General features: G+C 39.8%; 1 protein-coding gene across 5 annotated transcripts in view; it reads right to left on the reverse strand.

Moving 5' to 3' along the window:
• Positions 1-18,446, reverse strand: part of adamtsl3 (ADAMTS-like 3) — a 296,275-nt gene that overhangs the window by 24,558 nt on the left and 253,271 nt on the right. For all 5 annotated transcript variants that reach the window (XM_042405614.1, XM_042405639.1, XM_042405622.1 and 2 more), the window contains 2 exons: positions 12,313-12,440; positions 6,798-6,935 (listed from right to left, as the gene is read on the reverse strand). In XM_042405614.1, coding sequence (XP_042261548.1) covers positions 6,798-6,935; positions 12,313-12,440 — 266 coding nt within the window. The remainder of the gene's footprint in view (positions 1-6,797; positions 6,936-12,312; positions 12,441-18,446) is intronic.

Genomic DNA, 18,446 nt, shown 5'->3' on the forward strand with positions numbered 1-18,446 from the left:
AAGTTTCACTGTCTCTTGAAATGTCAAAAGTTCTGAAACATTTGCAACTTTAGAACTTCTAGTTCCTTGCTGTGTTCACACTGCAGCTGAAAATAAACTCATATTATATATTTTTTAATACTATTCCCATTTTTTATGAACTGGAGTTTAAGAATATGTGGCATAAATGCAGCCCTGACTGCTATAAATTACATTCATATACAACTAATTTGTGAAACATAATAAAGTCTAAGGTCAAAGGTATGGTGACCCTCTTTGTCCAGAGCTGCTTTTAATAGATGGACTAAATGAAGGAAGATTCATAGTTTGTTTTAATTCTTTCATTCGCTTTTTTGTTTGGAAAACAGTCACACATACATGACATTTGACAGCAAATAGAATGTCCCATCATTTTTCATCTCTTTTAAGAAAAGGTTAAGAAAAACTCATTATATACATATATATATATATATAGCATTTACATGTGAATAAAATTCAGTCAAAATACATGAAGAAGTAAGTAAGAAATTAAATTAAGTTATATTAAATTACTTGGACTTGGGGGGAAAAGATGAATGAAAAGAAAATACATAATAGTAATGGAATAATAGGAATGATGGTGACAGAAGAAAAACAGAGGGCAGATAATAGGACTGCAGGGTAAATATCAAAAGGGGTAAAAAAAAAAAAGATTGATGCAAGGAATGTATGTAAAAGAAAGAGAGAGATAATAGATCACTCTAGCCCTTTCATGCATGAATTATTAAATCATAGAGTAATATTTTTTTTATTTTTTACTCTTAAACAAGTGAAAAATCATGCCAATAACTTTTTTTTAAATATATAGTATTTAGACATGTGTGATGTGGACACCATGCATCAATGGAGTAAAAAGTGATTCATGGAAATCAATATAGACAAATATATATATATATGTTTTTATATATATTATTTTATTACTAAGAGCAAATCATATGGATACACATAGGAACATTAAATAACAACAACAATAGAGAAGATGAAGAAAAACATGTCATAGGCCCAATAGGTAGAATGTACCCTTTGGTGCATAATTTCCACTGGAGTGGACAGATGTGTTTTCAGTCACAGAAAAAAAAGTACAAGAAAAATATTATTAAAAACTTGATCAAAGTATTTCTAACATCTTATTTAGTTGAAAAATATATATTTTTTTACCTGTGTTTTCCTCTGAGAATAAAAGTATTTAACAAATATTCCTGAGCTACTTGGTGCATTTCCTCCACCCTCCGCCATTTTGAATTTATGATTCAATATCTCAAAATGACGGAGAGAGCCAAAAATGATATTCAGATGGAATTATAAACAACACTCTGGGGGTTCACCACCTGTTAGTCGGGACATGGTACTACAACTTAAATGGTTCAAAATGGCTTCCAAATATCTTTCCACTGTAGTGGACGCTAAGCATGAAAGGGCTAGAGCAACCTCACTGTAACAAAACCAGCATGAGAACAATAGAAGAAGTAAGAAAAATGTCAGTGGCGGCACAGTAAGCCTGACCTGAAGCTGATATTGATTAACTGAGATGAATCTGAGCTGTGGAAGCAAACTTGGCTGAACTTCATACAACTACTGTACATCTATACAAGATGGACTGATGCACCTACATACTTTATAGTGGTAATATTTTACAGAAGTTGACAGTGGTGTAGAGAGTAGAGACTTTGTTAGACTCAGAGAATCAGACCATATGCAGCTTTCACTGTGCTTTCTTTTTAAATATTTTATACATGCACAGGCAGACTATGTCTACTTACATATGTCTAACATCACAGCTCCCCACAGGTGAATGAAAGCCCTTTTCAGTATTTAATTAAGGCAAAGAGATGTAGCTATCCATCACTACAGCCTTCCCCATTCTGTCTGTTGAAGGACACCATGAAACTTATGGAACAATGTCAAATATTCCCCAAAAAAACGAAACAAAAAAGTTTATATTCTTACTTATGGTGAAAATGAACAAACTTCAATCGGTCTTCAGTGTCTTAAAATGTTAATTCTGTGCATGGTAAATGTATAGGAGTTTAAGTTGAGATGCTTAAAGGGGTTGAAATGACTGGCGAAGCGTAATCACTGAAAGCAGTTGAAGTGTCAGCTTGAGTGTAAACATTGAAAGTAGCTGAAATATTGGCTAACGTGTAAACATGGAACCAGGCTAACTGTCAGTTGAGGTGTAAATGCTGGAGCTGAATTATATGCACTGTAAACAGTTTACAACAACAATTCTATTCAATAGTAAAGTTATTTTAGCACATAGATTTCTCCTGGAGAATGTGATTTCACTGTCATGTATACATGTAATAGACACTGCAGAGCAGCTGGATGAAAGAAGAGATACTTACACAGAACAATGATCCTGGTATTTAAGATAATTCCAGCCAAAGTTCAACTAAAACTGAAACCAACACAAAGTAGCCTGTAGTCTAAATCTAAATAAATGTGTTTCCAGCACTGAACATTTGACTACTTGTTGCTCTCCTGCCTGTCCGCCTAGCTGTCCTCTTATCACTGTCATCATATAATAACGTAATATACAATAATACAGGAAGATGAGTTACAGTCAAAAGCAGCGAAATGGAGCTCAGTTATCAGGAACTGTAATATAGGCAGTCGAACTGATTAAAGTGAGCGATTGCAGATAAGCTATAAATATTTGTTCAATGATTTAGTAACATCTGGCAAAAAAGTAAAAGCATTCTGCACATGCACACTTTAAGTTTAAATGTATTTAATAGCAGTTAAGTTCATAATTCCTTGGTGCTTTGAAAATTACTTTTAAACTATAAGCTTGTAATTGTTTTTTCCCTTTATGCAGACTCAGTGATAAAAGGCTACATTCAAACTCCAGAATGTGTCTTTCAAAATCATGGTCAGTATGTTTTAACAGGAAAGGAGTTAACCTTTACCCCCTTTACCCCTGAGTTCCACTGCCTCACCACTTGGGCTACTGACTGTTGTTGACTCTCCACCTTGAGTACTGACTGGCTCTGTATCTTCATGTGGTCTTTGAGGTACTCTGCATGCACTTTAAATGACAGGTTGTTAAGGATAGAGACTGGCCTTCAAGTTAAAAGTGACTTCCAAGCTGTGGTCAACTATGTAAGGTTGTTGGAACAAGACATCAGCTATTTCTATGCATGGAGGGTGACAAGCCTATCACTGGAGAACCAGGTCTTCATGACATGAATGAAGCTCTACTAAGACTACCCAATATACATATATGTTCTTCATGAGGCTCTTTTATGTCTTAAGTCCTGAGTAGAGAGAAGAATCAGACCAGCATGCAAACCTCCTTCCAGATGTTTTCCAACTGCAGAATGATCATTGCCTGCACAGATTTTCAAGTTGCCACCAAAAGTCAGGTGGACATACAGCAGCAAACCTATTCTTCCTATAGAGGAATGCATACCTTCACTGGCTCTGTGTCTGATAAGTCCATTGTGAGTGCCTGTGGCATAATGGAAGACTTCAAACCAGGCGATATAATTCTTGCTGATAAAGGATTTCTCATAGGAGATATTCTGCCCCAGGAGGTTTCAGTGAATATTCCACCATTTGTTCACCATGGAAGGCTACCAGCAAATGAAATTAATGCTTCCAGAAATATTGCAAGGAATAGGATCCATGTGGAAGGGGCCAATGCACTTACATACAACACAGACAAGCAGAAAATCCTCACATTTTAGAAGCTGCAACCAGAGGATCTTTGGTATTTTTGCCTGATAACTGATGATCTATTAAATCTAATCTATTAAATAATCGACAGTTATTTAATGGTTAATCAAATGTTTTCCTAATTACCTAACCCTAACCCTAATTACCTAACCCTAACCCTAATTGGTTAATTGTTTCAACTGTAATTTCTTTAATGCATCATTTATGTATAAATGATTACATTTTAATATACTAATTTAATTTTGTTGGATAAACCTGGTGATATTCTATAATATTCCATATGGTAACCAAATCTCATGTGCAGAGCAAAACCAACAACAAATTGTTTTTTAGATAGATATTTACAGTGTATCCAAATCCTGATATATATTTATAAGTCCTCTGTGCCATTGTTGTCCAAAAACTATTAAAAACACATCAATTAGCCACACTGTACAGACATGTTCCTTCAATACCATGAACACACACTGTACTACTGCTGACAGATACATATTTCTTTTTAGAAATGTAGTGGATTAAAATCAAAGTGTCATACAAATGATATAGTAAACTGAAGTACCAGAACTTTAGAACTGTACTTCAGTACAATACTTTTGTAAATTAGAGGTCAACAAAACAATGGATGAATCCATGTTTATGGATGAAATGCACATAGCAACAATGCTATACATTTTGATTACTGAGGAACGATAGGTTGACCATTTGCGCAATCGGTCATAACATCATCTTTATGTGTTGTTTAACTATTTAGGGATCTCCCACGGTTTTCTCTTGTTAATATTTCAGTTGTCTTTAAAAGTATAATTCCTAACTGGACTTGACAATGGGGAAAACCACTTCCAGAACCAGTGGCCCCTCCTACTTTGCAACTTTATTAATGAAGATTTTTTGGTGACTTATGCATGTGCTTTCCTGTGTTGGACTGTGCAACAATACATGTAATGTACTTGATTATTTAACATGAACCTCTGTGTTTTCTGTGTTGAAATGTAACCATACAGTATATGCATGTTTTGTTCTTGGGGCCCACATAATAAGAACCCATGTGATGAAATATTCAGTCACAGCCTAAGTTCCTGTTTAAAAATGGAGCATAATAAGGGGGAGAAAAAGAGCAACAAAGACAGTGGAAGAAAGATGAACAGAAGAGGACACTGTATGATAGAGAGAGACTTTTGGGTTGTTGTTGTTTCACTGCTTAGCTTTTTACCTGTTTGGGTGCAAAAAGAGAAACCAAAAAACTGTTTTCTTAGAAAAGGTGGATAACAAATGAGACAATTCTTTTTACTACATCCTCCTTTTGGTGTGAAGGGAGCATCCTCTGGGTGAAGGGATTAGCCCTTGCCAGGGCCTCTATGTTGGTTGGTCATTAGAAATGTGTGTTGGTGAGCAAGGTTGCAAAAGCACACTTACACACATTTAGATTAATTAGAGACTGTTTACCATATACTTAATCACAAGATTTTATTCTTGTTTTTATTTCTTTATTTTAATTTTATCAGTCTGCATCAGTTCAGTGGTCAGACTGGAGGACCCACCACCTGGAAGGTTTTCTTTTAATGATATCTTTCTATCTCTAATATTTCTTAACACAAAAATGTGATTAAATGTTGGGTAATGTGGTGGTTATAGTTAAAAAAACTAATAACAAATGAGAAAAAAAACAGTCCCGGCTGACAGAAAAACGTGGTGCAAGCAGAAAAAAAAGAAAAAAATGGAAAGATTCAAGTGGAGGCCACAGACATCAGCAAGCCTACCAAGCCCGAGGAGCTGAGACAGGACAGCATGGGAGGAAGCAATAAACTACACAATGAAAGAGAGTATTGTCTTGTACCGCTCTTTGAACCTCCATTTCTCTTTCTATCACTACCTGTTATCACCTTCCGTTCAAATGAGATGCTGTTTTCAGTCTGGTTTTTCTCAGCCTTACAGACTGCTGACAGACACACAGACATACATACACACACACACACACACACACACACACACACACACACATACACATGCACACAGATGCATACACACAGAGATAAAAATATACACTGACATGCAGCTTCATTCATCTCATCCAATCACCAGCTGATGAAAAGGTCTGGTAATACAAGTTATTTTGAGCTGGATACAAAAGGCAACCGCACTGAGAGCCAATATGATGTCAGCACTGTGTGTGTGTGTCTGTGTATGTGTGTGTGTGTGTGTGTGTGTGTGTATGTGTATGTGTGCGTGTGTGTATGTGTGTATGACAAAGTTGGACAGCGAGACAGAAGAGGGGAAGAAGGGGAAGAAGAAGGTCATTTGTTCAAACCAAAAAAATACAAAATAATAATAAAACCTGACTGACAGCTGCTTTTGTACATATAAGGATTAAAGGAATAGTTCAACATTTGGAAAATACACTTTTTTGCTTCCTTTCTGAGAGTGAGATGAAATCTTTATCTAATGTCTGTGTTTTAAGTAAAGAGCTGGTTAGTTGTGCTTATCATAAAACTGGAAGCAGGGGGAAACAGCTGGCCTGGCTTTGCCAAGTACAAAAAAAAAGAAAAGAAAAAAGCTTGTCAACTCCTGTAAAACTCTATAATTACCACACTTTGTTTGTTTAATCTCCACACAAACATAAATAAATGTAAAAACAACAATATGTGGATTTAGAGGGATGAGCTGCATACTGGAACAATTTCTTGGTGAGCAACTGGAGTCTTGTCATCACGATGAGATTGCAGGTTTGGTAGCATCGAGTATGAATAGAGAAAATGTGCTCACTGATTGTACCTGGCTTCGAAAGTTTGTTTTTTTTAATTTGGGTGAACCTGCTCTTTAAAAGAAAAAGTATTTATTGTTCTACAAAATGTGACACGCAGCAAGGTTCCTTCTAAAACTTAATTCATCCTGTTCAGGCTTCTTTTCACTGGTATTAGATGTGTGTTTCCTCCCTGTAGTCCTGCAGTGTCTGTAACTTTCTTGCTGCAGCGGCTCCCCTGCAGTGCCCACCCCCACAGCCCAAACACACTTCCCCCATTCAAATGAGTGGGAGAATTGGCATGTTCGCCGCAACACCTGATTTGGTGTGAATTCAGCCTAAATGATGCAGTGTTGTGACCTACCAGTGACGGGGCAGTCCAGAGTGAGGTTGGCACCCAGGCGAACGGTGACTCGTCCTCCCACCACGGCTCTCACACTGTGACCCAGCACCACCCCATGGTCTGAAACATTCCTCCATGACACTGCGATGGCTGGAGGCTCTGAGGGTTCACACACACACACACACACACACACATACACACACAAAGTGTATTAACTAATCATGCAGTGATCAGTGTGAAAATGTAATCTCCTTTGTTGCCACATTTGTGCCAGTGCTGTCCCATGCAGTCTGTGTCCCATAGCATTACTGATAAGTGTAAAATCTTGCTTATATATGTATAGTATATAACAGTGATAGAAATCAGTGGACATGTAATGATGTACTGTCTAACTTAAGGAACCTTTAGGTAAGTAGCCACATTAACCAATAAACTGTAGTTTAGCCTTTACAATAATTACATATTTCTTACAATAATAATCACATCCTTTGAGTTTTACTGTAATGAGCTGAAAATGTTAATTTTCAAAATTGTAACAGTCAATATTCAACTATCATCCATGATTTAGTTTGTATTACAACCAAAAAATCAGTGATTGTCTTAAATGATCTCAGTCATCACTTTGAAATATCTGAATCCTACTGACTTTGGTGATCCTCAGACTTTTCATGTGGCACAACCATGACGTTTACTTTTTTGGTTCAGAGGGAAATGTCTCAACAACTTTGGATGGATGTAATCAAATTTGATACAGACATTCATGTTCCCCTTAAAATAAATTGGAATAACTTTGGTGATCCTTTGACTCTCCATCGAGAGCGTAACTTTCAGTTTGTCCAATTCTTTGCTTTTTGAGCAAATACCAACAGAACTAGGTTATGTTTTAAAATAGGGGAGCAAACTTGGAAAGATACATAATTGGCGAGGGAGTCTGGGAGTCCTCCCCCAGAGAAAAATGTAATTTAAGACAAATTTCCTGCATTTCTACACCACCTAATCTCTTGGATTAACCTAACCTAAGAACCTATTATTAGGAATTGCGAGAAAGTTTTAGAGCGAGAGAGCGATGGTCTGAATAACTCACTGCTGCATGGTGCTGCTATTGCACTGTACTGCTCTGCTTTGTCTGCCTGTACACTATCAGTGTCCTTTTTTTGCGCTGTGACGTTAACTGCTGTGAGACCATGTGAAAAGTGTCAATTGCATGAGTCTCATGGTCAATGTGTGAGTGTTGGCAGCCCTGTTAATAGCCATGTTACACTTTAAAGAGCTGACTCTGATTCGGTTCCTTTGGGAACGTCCCATCTTCACAGCCAAATCTTGTCTGATCAGGAAGCTAACGTTAATTGGGCAGGCTGGCAAAGTTAGCTTATGTTGACTCTCAAATCAGTTCGGCATTTTGGCAACAGTACAATCCTACTTTTAGCTAATCAGTCGTTTGGCTGGAGTCCGTGGGCCAAGCAGGTTCATTCAACATATGCTAGCCTATCTTTTCCTATGTTCTATTTTCGGTCGGTGATTGCAGTGAAGCGAAATGGCATGTTTCTCACCTTTGCAAATAGTCAGACTCCTGTGTGGATTGACAGACTGTGATTCACACAGCATGCTGTGGCAAATGATCAGCGATGAGTTCAACTGAACTAACTCAAAGGGTGGTCCAAAAATGTATTATTTTTTTATAACTTGTTTTTGTCAGTTGCTGAAAATAGTAAAATTATCGTTGATATAGGCTGCTTAAATATGATCACCTGATTGCAGGGATTGTATGATGATAAGTTTATTTTGCATCCCCCTAATTGAATTAGGGGGATGCATGTGTTCCACTAGCTCCGTCGTTCAGGCGCCTAGTACCCACTCTGTGGGTACTACTCTCCTTCACTGCAGTCACAGCAAAGCAGCATGCAGCTGGGGTGAACTGACAGGGCACTTAGCTCAAACACTCTCTTAGCTGAGGTCAGAGCAAGCAGCAAAGATGTCTTGAGTGACAACACCTTCAGAGAGGAGTGCCCCAGAGGCTCTTAAGGATCCTTGACCAGAGCCTCAAGCACCGGAGGCAATTCCCACTGGGGGGTAGAAGCACACATCACCGGGCGTTGTCTCCTGACCCCCTGCAAGAAACGTTTCACAAGAGGGTGGCTAAAGACTGGTCTGTCACCAAAACCCTTGTGACAGGAAGAGACAGCTGCTGCATGCACTTTGTTAGTGGCACAAGACAGCCCTCTGTCCAGCAAACACTGCAAAAAGGAGGGAATAGAACCAACTGCATATGTCAGGGAATCTAACCTCCTTTTCTTGCACCAGTATTGGAATCCCAACCACTTTGCCCTATCACAGACAGTGGTGGATCCCAATCTCGCCACCTGAATGGTCTGTGCAACTCATACACAGTCCATTCAGGGGCCAAGCCAGGAGGGGCTGGCCCAAAATGGGCAGAATGCCCCTGCCTCCTGGGACAGAGCCCCCAAAACTGGGGGATTGTTTAAGGCTGGGCCGCCAGAATTTGAGTCATCTTTTTGTACCACTGTGCCGAGTGGTGACCTGGACCTCATCAAGATGACAGCCAACTGTTCCTGTCTCACTCTCTCCAACAGGAGAGGAATGAGCTGGAGGGGCGGAAAAGTATAAAGCAGCTTTTCTGGCCATGGCTTGTGTGCAAACATGTCCACCCCCAGGGGTGGTTCATCTTGCAGCGTCAGGGAGAATCACAGGGGGTGGTGGGGGTGCCTTCTGCTTTCCTGATCTGGCCCCAGATCTGCTTCACCACCTCGGGGTGAAATTTCCACTGTCTGGCGGGGGGCCACCCCTCGACATGAGGTAAGTCCCCCTGTTCTCCAGTCCCGGGACATGGAAGGCCTTTAGACAACAGATGCTCTGAGGCCCATCTCTGCAGGTCCTCTGCCATCCCCAACAAGACAGCGGACTGAACTCCGCCCTGCCTGGTGATGTAGACCATCACGGTGTGGTTGTTGGTCCTCATTAACACATGTCTTCTTGAAGTTTGATGTGTTGGAGGACAAAGAATACAGACTGAAGTTGCCCTCCCCAGGCAAGTCCCTCCTCATCCCATCAGGGACGTGTGAGCACTGAGACGTAGGAAGTCATTTATCCCAGCAGTGTTCCCTGTGACAGGTACTGTCCCCTAGTATGACCTCTAGTATTGCAGGTCATCCTGCACTGAGGGAGGAATGGTCACCAAGATTGTGCTTCCTGGCATCCAAAAGAAGGGTAGCAAACCACCTCTGCAGGCGTCGCATGTGCAGCAGCCCCAGTGGCACCACTAGGTGGGCTGCTGATATGAACCCCAGTGCCTGCATGATGGTCAGTGCTGTCACTGTTGCACCCTGCCACAGTTTGTGAACTCTGTCTGAGTTCCAACAGGGCAGCCAGCATTCTGCATGAGTCGAGCACAACCCCCAGATATCCCACTTGTTGTTGAGGCTGGGGGCTGCTCTTCTTCCAGTTGATTGCGAACCCTGACTGGGTTAGGTGCAAAATCAACTGGGCTGTGTGGAACATAGCCAATTCTTTGGATGTGGCCATGATGAGGTCGTCGAGGTAAAGGAACACCGACCCTTATGTCTCAATCACGCCGTGTCCACACATTTGCTGAAGGTGTGGGAGGCCAGGGAATAGCCAAATGGCAGTCTGTTATACCTGTAGGCTATCCCCTGGGTCTGAAATCTCCCATCTTCTTGGGAACCAGGTACCCCTTTTGTCCGTTGTGAGTGTGAGTGGGAACAAGAGACACAGCCTGTTTCTGTAATAGGTCCTGGATCTCTGCTGAGAGGGAGTCTGTTTCCTCCCGGGAGGATAGACTCACCTCCTTGACACCCATGAATGGAGTAGGAACAAGGCAGACCTGGAGAGAATAACCCAGTTTTAGTGTCCATCCGCTCTGTCAATACGCACTCACATAGCCACACCTCATAAAATTGCGTCAGGGGACGAGCGACCAGCTGCGTAGCGTCAGTCTGGAAGTTGTGGCTATAACAATGGCAACAACGGGAGGCAAGCGTATTAGTCAGAGCCGCTACATCGGGTGAGGTGTGCTTTCTGACAGCATCACATCGAATATAGCGCTCATGCACCGGTACAGCGCTGTGATGTCTCTGAACATCACTGCAGAGAAAAGGCCAGTATGAAAGGAACGGTCTGTGAACGCACCACCACTGGCCGCTCTGTGAACACAGCAGCAGGCTTTGCATTATTGTGTTCAATTCTCCTCGTCTCCTGTGTAGATATCGATTAGGAAAGACATGTCACACATGCACTTAGCTCACTCTGGGATAAGTGTGTGTCAGGTGTATTTCTCCCTGACAAAGAGATAATTCAACTTGACTCCACACATTCAGCCAGAGAGGTATGTTGTTCATCCTGCTCCATGACAAAGCAGTAACAGTGGCCACAACAGGGGCAACATCTGTGTGTGTGTGTGTGTTATGCACCACTGGCTAGCTCTGACACTCCATGCGAAATGGAATGAACCAAATTCATCATAGAGTCCAGTGGAGGATGGAGCCTGTGTCAAATAGAACTAATGACATTGCCATCAGCCTCAGCTGTACTTTAGTGCTAATTAACAACTTTTAGTATGATAACCAAACTTAAGATGCGAACATGGTTAACATTACCTGCTAATCTTCTGCATGTTAGCATTGTCATTGTGAGCATGTTAGCATGCTAACATTAACATTTAGTTCAAAGTACCACTGTGCCTGAGTACAACCTCACAAAGACTTTTACTGGGAATCCACATTAGAGTAGAAATGTCAGCAATGCCTAAGTGCTACTGAATCGTCCTTTTCAGTGCAATCAGCTCTGACCTACATTAGGACATCACTGTCCTCAGAAACAGCTCCAGAAGGTGGACAAACTGTCTTCACCAGGCTGAGTCAGAAAGTTACTGGACAAAAAATATACATATGATTATAGTAAAGCCAAAAAGCTCATTGCGAAAGTTTGGGCCTTGATTAAGAATACGATTAAGAGATAAAGTTAATAAGCTCACACTGGGACGTTTGTGAGATTTGAATGGCTTTGTACAATAGATTGTGCTTCATTAAGCCTGCCAAGAAAATAGACTCGAAGATTTAAAAAATTCTGGCTCTGGGCTCTTGTTGCAAGTAATACCCCTCTCTCCCATGTTTCCTGTCTCTCTGCACTTTCAACTGTCAAATAAAATAATTGCCAAAAATAATCTGTAAGAAAAAGTTTAAAGACAAGTGTGTTGCATGGTGACGCGTGTCTCTCAGTGTGGATTCATAGTTTTGATAAAATGGGAAGTGTATCTTTTCCAGGAGACAGATGAGTAACAGATGTAAAAAAAATGCTGGTGTGGATCGCCAATAAGTATTGTTATTTATTGCATGAAATGGTGCAATATAAATGCACTTGAACTTAATGTTGGGTAAGTGTATGTTATTCTAAACATATTTAGAATGACAGTATTACAGTGACAGTATTATTAAACTGCAGATAAGGAAGGTGTACATAATAATGAGACTTGAGACTAATGTATTGAAATCAAAGGGCGCACCTGCCACCAGTAGCTGAGATGTCTCAGAGTCTGAGCCATATGTGTTGGCAACTGTGCACTTGTACTGGCCTCTGTCAGACGCTCTGGGCTGCAAGATGTGGAGTCCTCCCGAGATATCCCATGACACCCTGCAGACAGAGAGAGTAAACATGTATTTTTACTACCCAGCTCTTTCCAGCTGTGAATCAAAACCTAAAATGCTGCTCACATCACACTTTTTTTGTTCCTTAAAGCTTTTGAATAAAAGAGAAAAAAATAAACCATGTGGGATGCTTAGAAGTGTTGTAATCAAATTATCAATATTATAAGATGGAGCTATGTTTTTGGTAAAACAAAGTAGAAATCTGTTTTGACTTTTTATGGACAATGACTGTGAAATGTTCAACCACAGACACATTTTTTTAGCAGACTAGATTGTTGGCTAGATTGTAGACTTGTCAGTCAATTTAATTGCTCATTAAATACTACTGGAGTTATTACTGGTTGATTTAGTTCCTCAGTTGGGGTTTATCATTACGTTTGAGGTTAGCAGTGATCTTGAGTCAGGTCTGGGCTGTTAAAGCCATGCACTGCTTTATGGATCTCTTTGGAGCTTTAACCTCAAAGGTTTCTATCCAAACCTGCACAGGGCGAGCCCACCGCACTAATACAGACTGCTCTAAACAAAAGATCAAAGCCTAATGCTTGACCCAAATTCTGAATGGATATTTTAGTGTAATGTAACTTTATTCAACTTAACTCGCTGTCCAATTTCTTTTCATCCAGAATTCATTTTACTCCATTTATTCCTTTTTTCTTCCATAACACAGCTTTTAATATACATACACTACAATATGCCTGCATTAAATGTAATATCTTAAGCAATTTAGATATGTTCCACGGCTGATAGCTCTGCATTGCAGCTCTGCAAGAAAATGTAACCTGCATCCATACTTTCCTTTGGTTTTCTATAATATTTTCTAAAGTACACTATAGTGTTTTGTATAATATCCACAGAGAGAGGATATCAGTGTGGATGTGTTGTGGCAGAAAAGTCTGCACAGGATTTAGACAGACTGTCTTTAACTTCAGCATGAACAAAGTACTGTAATTTGCAGCTGGTAGCATCAATTTAGAGGTGTGGTTCAATTACAAAATGTGACTGAAATAGACATAAAGTAACTGTTTTTGAAACAAAAGCAGCTCGGTTTGTGTCACTCACTCACTGATGTTTGCTGTCACATTGATTTCAACTGCTGGCTGCAGCTTATGTATTTTGCAGCTCAGCAGGTCACTCACTCACAATGCTGTGCAGTCAGTGTTTTAGCAGAGCACAATTGGGAGTTTTTAAATTCTCAAATCAAATGTCTAGCTGTATAGCCAATACTAAAATTGGCTGTTGGTGACCGCCTGGGATGTCTATGTCTAAAAATGGCCTTGGTTTCTCTTCCAAAGAGGTTTGGCTGACCTGTTGGCTTGTTTACAATCTGTGTGATTGTCTGTCTAATCTTCTTTCTAATCACGTTTCTTACCTCATTTGACTTATGTTTTTAGTGGTGTTGCTGCATTTCAAAGCTCTCAGCAATTAACTTCGTGAGTACAATAATATAATTACCGATAGAAATTATGGCCAAAACTACAAAAATAAAACCAAATTTGTAATAAATATCAATGACCCTTTAAACCACTAAGCCTGACATTGTATGTGGTGCTATATCTCTGGCAATAGAACCCCTGGATACAGAAAATGTGTTACTGTGCTGCAACATTTAAAAGGCAAGGAAGTGCCACTGAAGCTGTGGAGTTGAATATGTAGGACATTGGTCCAAGGTGGGAACATATAAACCATTAGAGCTTTGAAAGTGTGCTGTCACATTCTCAGGAACAGCAGCTGCTTGGCTCTGTAGAGGAGCTGGGATGAATGGAAATCACACTGCACCTGTAACATGAAACCAGCTCAGGATAGAGTCAGTGTACAGGTTAAACAGAAATACTGTGGGCTTACAGTGATGTACGTAGATACAGTACAGCTGAGTGACTTGTGTATGTAGAGCAGATAGTTGGTACATTTTCTCCATCACAATTATTCTTATGTTTATACCAACACTAATGTTAGTAAAGAAATATAAGAAAAAAAAGTTGCTCTACTTTCTTTCCAAAGTAATACTGATGTGAACTGTTCGCCCTTCAATGAAAGCAACAGACCTCAGTAAATCTGATAACAGTTCTTTTAAAAGGTCAGCTTCAGCACAGCATGTTGCAGAGAGCTAACTTCAGCTGTTATCGTGCTCAGTCCACTCCACAGCTACACGGCTTTGATAAAATGGGAGTCAAGGGCAAAACTATAGAACGTTGTGTTTTACTCCACAGTCACATGGGTCCTGTAAATGTCAATCAAATCTCTCTTTGGCTTTGAATTGGTGTCTGTCTTCCTTCCTTAACGATTCTCTCTCATGGTCAGATTAAAAGAGCAGTCTGACATTTTGGGAAATGTGTTTGTTTGCCATCTTACCCTGCATCAAATGAGAAGATCAATATCAATTTCATCTCTGTGCATCCATACAGATCGGTCCAGGAAGTGATTAGACCAGCTGTGCACCACGACAGGGAAAACTGCTAGGCTAGCTCTATTAGAAGTAGAAAAAAATACATCTTCTAACAACTCCAAAGCCGTCTTATTTACATGTAGTATCTTGTGCATTTAACATGTTTTAACACACGACATTGTGGTTCCATTAGCAATTAGCATTAGAGCTGTTTCTTTATCAGCTGGGAGCAGTGGCTACAGGCAGCATCTCATGAGTCCTGTCATACTGGGGAAGCCAGATTATATTACATACAATATTAAGTATGTAAATAAGACAGACTTGGATTTAGAATATGTACTTTTTCACTTCTGATGGAGTCAGGCCTGTTTCCATTCTTTGTCTACTCTAGACATCCCTGTCCTGAGTGCATAGAGACGACACTGATATAGATCTTTTTTATCTGGCTCTCTTTCTCAAAATTCCAGACTGTATCTGAGGAAAAAACAAGCCAGAGAAGAGGCAAGTTAAAAACCATTAAGGTCTCAATATGCTTTAAGAAAAAAACATTTGTTTGACTCATTGACCACGTCTAAAGGCAAAGCTGTTTTACTATTTTTCTTTGCAATTGTCAAAACTGGAAGGCAGGGTGAAACTCCTCCTCCTGGGATGCCTCCCGGGTCTCACTCCAGGAACTCTGTCTTTTGCATGTCTTTGTAGTCTCGACACAATTAATCACACAAACGGCGTATGCTTTCAGACAGTCTCTCCTTGAAGACATTTCTGGTGTTGCACTTGATTGCACACATGAAAAATAAAGTGATGGAATTTGTTTGAAAAATAAAAAAAAGGAAGTTCAAACCCTGCCTGCTTTTGCACCTATGCAGACCTGGTTATATGCTGCATAAAGTGGGTGTGATTGTCAGATTGTCTGTTTCAGAGAGCACCAGTTTAGTACAATTTCAACTAAGTTGAGTCCTGCGTTATTACCCAATGATGTGGCCCTATTTAGATTTCTAAAGTAGGTTGTGTTTAATTCAATTACAACAAACTTACTGACACACAAAAGTACTGGTTGGTCTCTGGGTTTAATAAAGCTGCCATGTGAAGTGCACTGGTTACACTGTACTTAATGCGAGCTAGCAGGCAACAGGATAAACATACACAATAAACAGAGGGTGGGAGGTGGAGGGATCAATAGGGGTCGAATAACTTTTGCCATGGGTCCCAACTAACAGGTTACTCCAGCTGTGTTCCTGATGAATGTAAAATTATAATTTTAGACTGCTGTAAGAGGGCTAACACTGAAGTGGGGACATTACATTTGAATTTGATACCATGGGGGAGACCAAAGCAAAGACACAAAATCAGTCAATCAGATGTTTTTTCTGTCTTTCTAAACTATTGAAATGGTGCATGTTTTTATAGATTTTACAAGATCTTGCTTAGCGCAGTGAAGATACGAATCAAACACTTGTGACTGGTACACCTTAGAGTACATACTGCACTGGCTAAGCCTGATATAGCAGCATTCTGACAAACCAGGCTGTGCACAGTTCAGCAGGTTTGAACTTGTAACATAATAACAGCACGCAGTCCAGAGGTTGTCACTGCCTGTTAACAGGGACGGCTTGGATAAATCAAGAATAGGGCATGTTGTTCAAGGTATCGGAGCAAAAAAGGCGCTCTCTCTCACCAGTCAGTCATGGTGTGATTGACAGCGCCTAGAGCAAAGTGGTGATGGCTTCCATATGCAACTGCCTGCTCCTACACAAAAGAAAGCCCCAGAGCGGCAGCTCTCAAACTCAACGTGCACTTCAAACCTGGGAGTTGAACAAATAAGAGTTTCTTCTTTTAAAGGTAGGGCTCTGATTTTTAGTTGACAATGCCATTACAGTGCAAGTTCCCAAAAGGGCTGAGTGTGTGGTCGGTTTTCTTCTCCCATTAAATGCCTTTTCAAAAGGTCATCAATATTCATAGGACCACAGCTAGTCAATGAGACAGAAACTCAACAGAAGTTCACTTGTATGCCACAGGAAATGCCATACACTGCACTGTATCCACAGGCTGTTAAAAATAATCATCACAGCTCAGAAATATGGTGCATCAGCTCATCTGAACAATTCTGGACAAATTTAAGGAAGTGAAATTGATGACCCCAGATACACTGTTTAAATCTGCTGGTTCACCCCATGAGCCCCCTGTTTCAAATATTTAACAGAAATATAAAACATGCTGTGTCTGCACTTCTATTTTCCCCATTTTGCCATATCAACACTCAACCTGCCTGAAGGAAGAGGAACCAACAGAGGAACCAGTCAGGCTAAGAACATGCTGATCTGTGAAACTGTCTATTACAGTTAGAACAATATATTGTTTTGCTGATATATCCTGTTGGCCAATATTGGCCTTTAATCTGACTTAGTCCACATTCAACTGAATGGATGTTCTCTGTGACCACAACGCTATAAAGAAAGCCTGAAATACCTGCACTGAACTTTTGAAGTGTTCCTTTTTCCACAAGGGGTTTAAGGTGCTTTACATCTGTAGTTTGGTTCATTTGGTCTGGATGAAGGAAAAAATATACATTGCTGCCTTTTATTTCTGGGCTAGTTTGTGTTTTCACTGACTTAATACAAAGAAACCAAGAGGAGCAAGCATTAAGTCACTGACAGGGAATGCATCCATTAGACAGTTTTGGCAACTGTCATCCTGTGTCAGTGATTCCATGAATGATAGTGGAAGAAGTACTGAGATCTTTTACTTGTACTAGTAAAAGTAGCAAAACCACAATGACAAGGTACTCCATCACAAGTAAAAAATCCTGCTTTCTAAATGTTAATTAAGTAAAAGAACACAAGTATTGGCAGGAAAATGTACTTAAAGTATCAAAATGCAAAATGATCCAATTTAGAGTTATATATTTTTCATATATACAACTGGAATATTAATACTGATTCATTGACATGTATATGTAAGCAGCATTTTAATGCTGTCAAGGTACAGCCATTTTTAATAATTTATACTGTTGTGTAATATAATCTATAACAATGCATTTTTTGTAAAGTGATCATAAGCTTCATAAAATTAGCTAGTAACTATAGCTGTGAAATAAATATCGTGGAGTAAAAAGTACAGTATTTCCATGTTGAAGGTGAAGTACAAAGTAGCATAAAGGGAAGTTCTCTGAAGCCAAGGTGCTGCTAATGTTCACTCAGCTTGTTTCTCTGGTAACTTAAGATCCAACGTCCGATGACTAAAATCTTTCATCCGGTTAAAAGATATAGTTAAAAACAACCAAGATATAGAAAAGTTTATCATAACAGTGGGGTTTAAAACTGAATAAAAGTCAATTTATGACAGCTTCTGGTGGACAAGCACCACACCGCCATATTATCTTGTGTGCATATATTCTTTGGTAGACAACATTGTGGTGGACAACCATACCACTGATGCATGCGCACAACATGATGATCATCTTGTGCACATATACTCTTTGATAGAGGGGGTATGACGCCATTGACAGGCGACCAAATGAAACAGACCATTACCTTGATTAAAATTATGGATTTCTCTGGGTTTGAAAATTGTTGGAAACATTTGGGATAATGTAAGTACACAACTCAACAT

This window comes from Thunnus maccoyii, chromosome 1, assembly GCF_910596095.1.
Source record: "Thunnus maccoyii chromosome 1, fThuMac1.1, whole genome shotgun sequence".
Lineage (NCBI taxonomy): Eukaryota > Metazoa > Chordata > Actinopteri > Scombriformes > Scombridae > Thunnus > Thunnus maccoyii.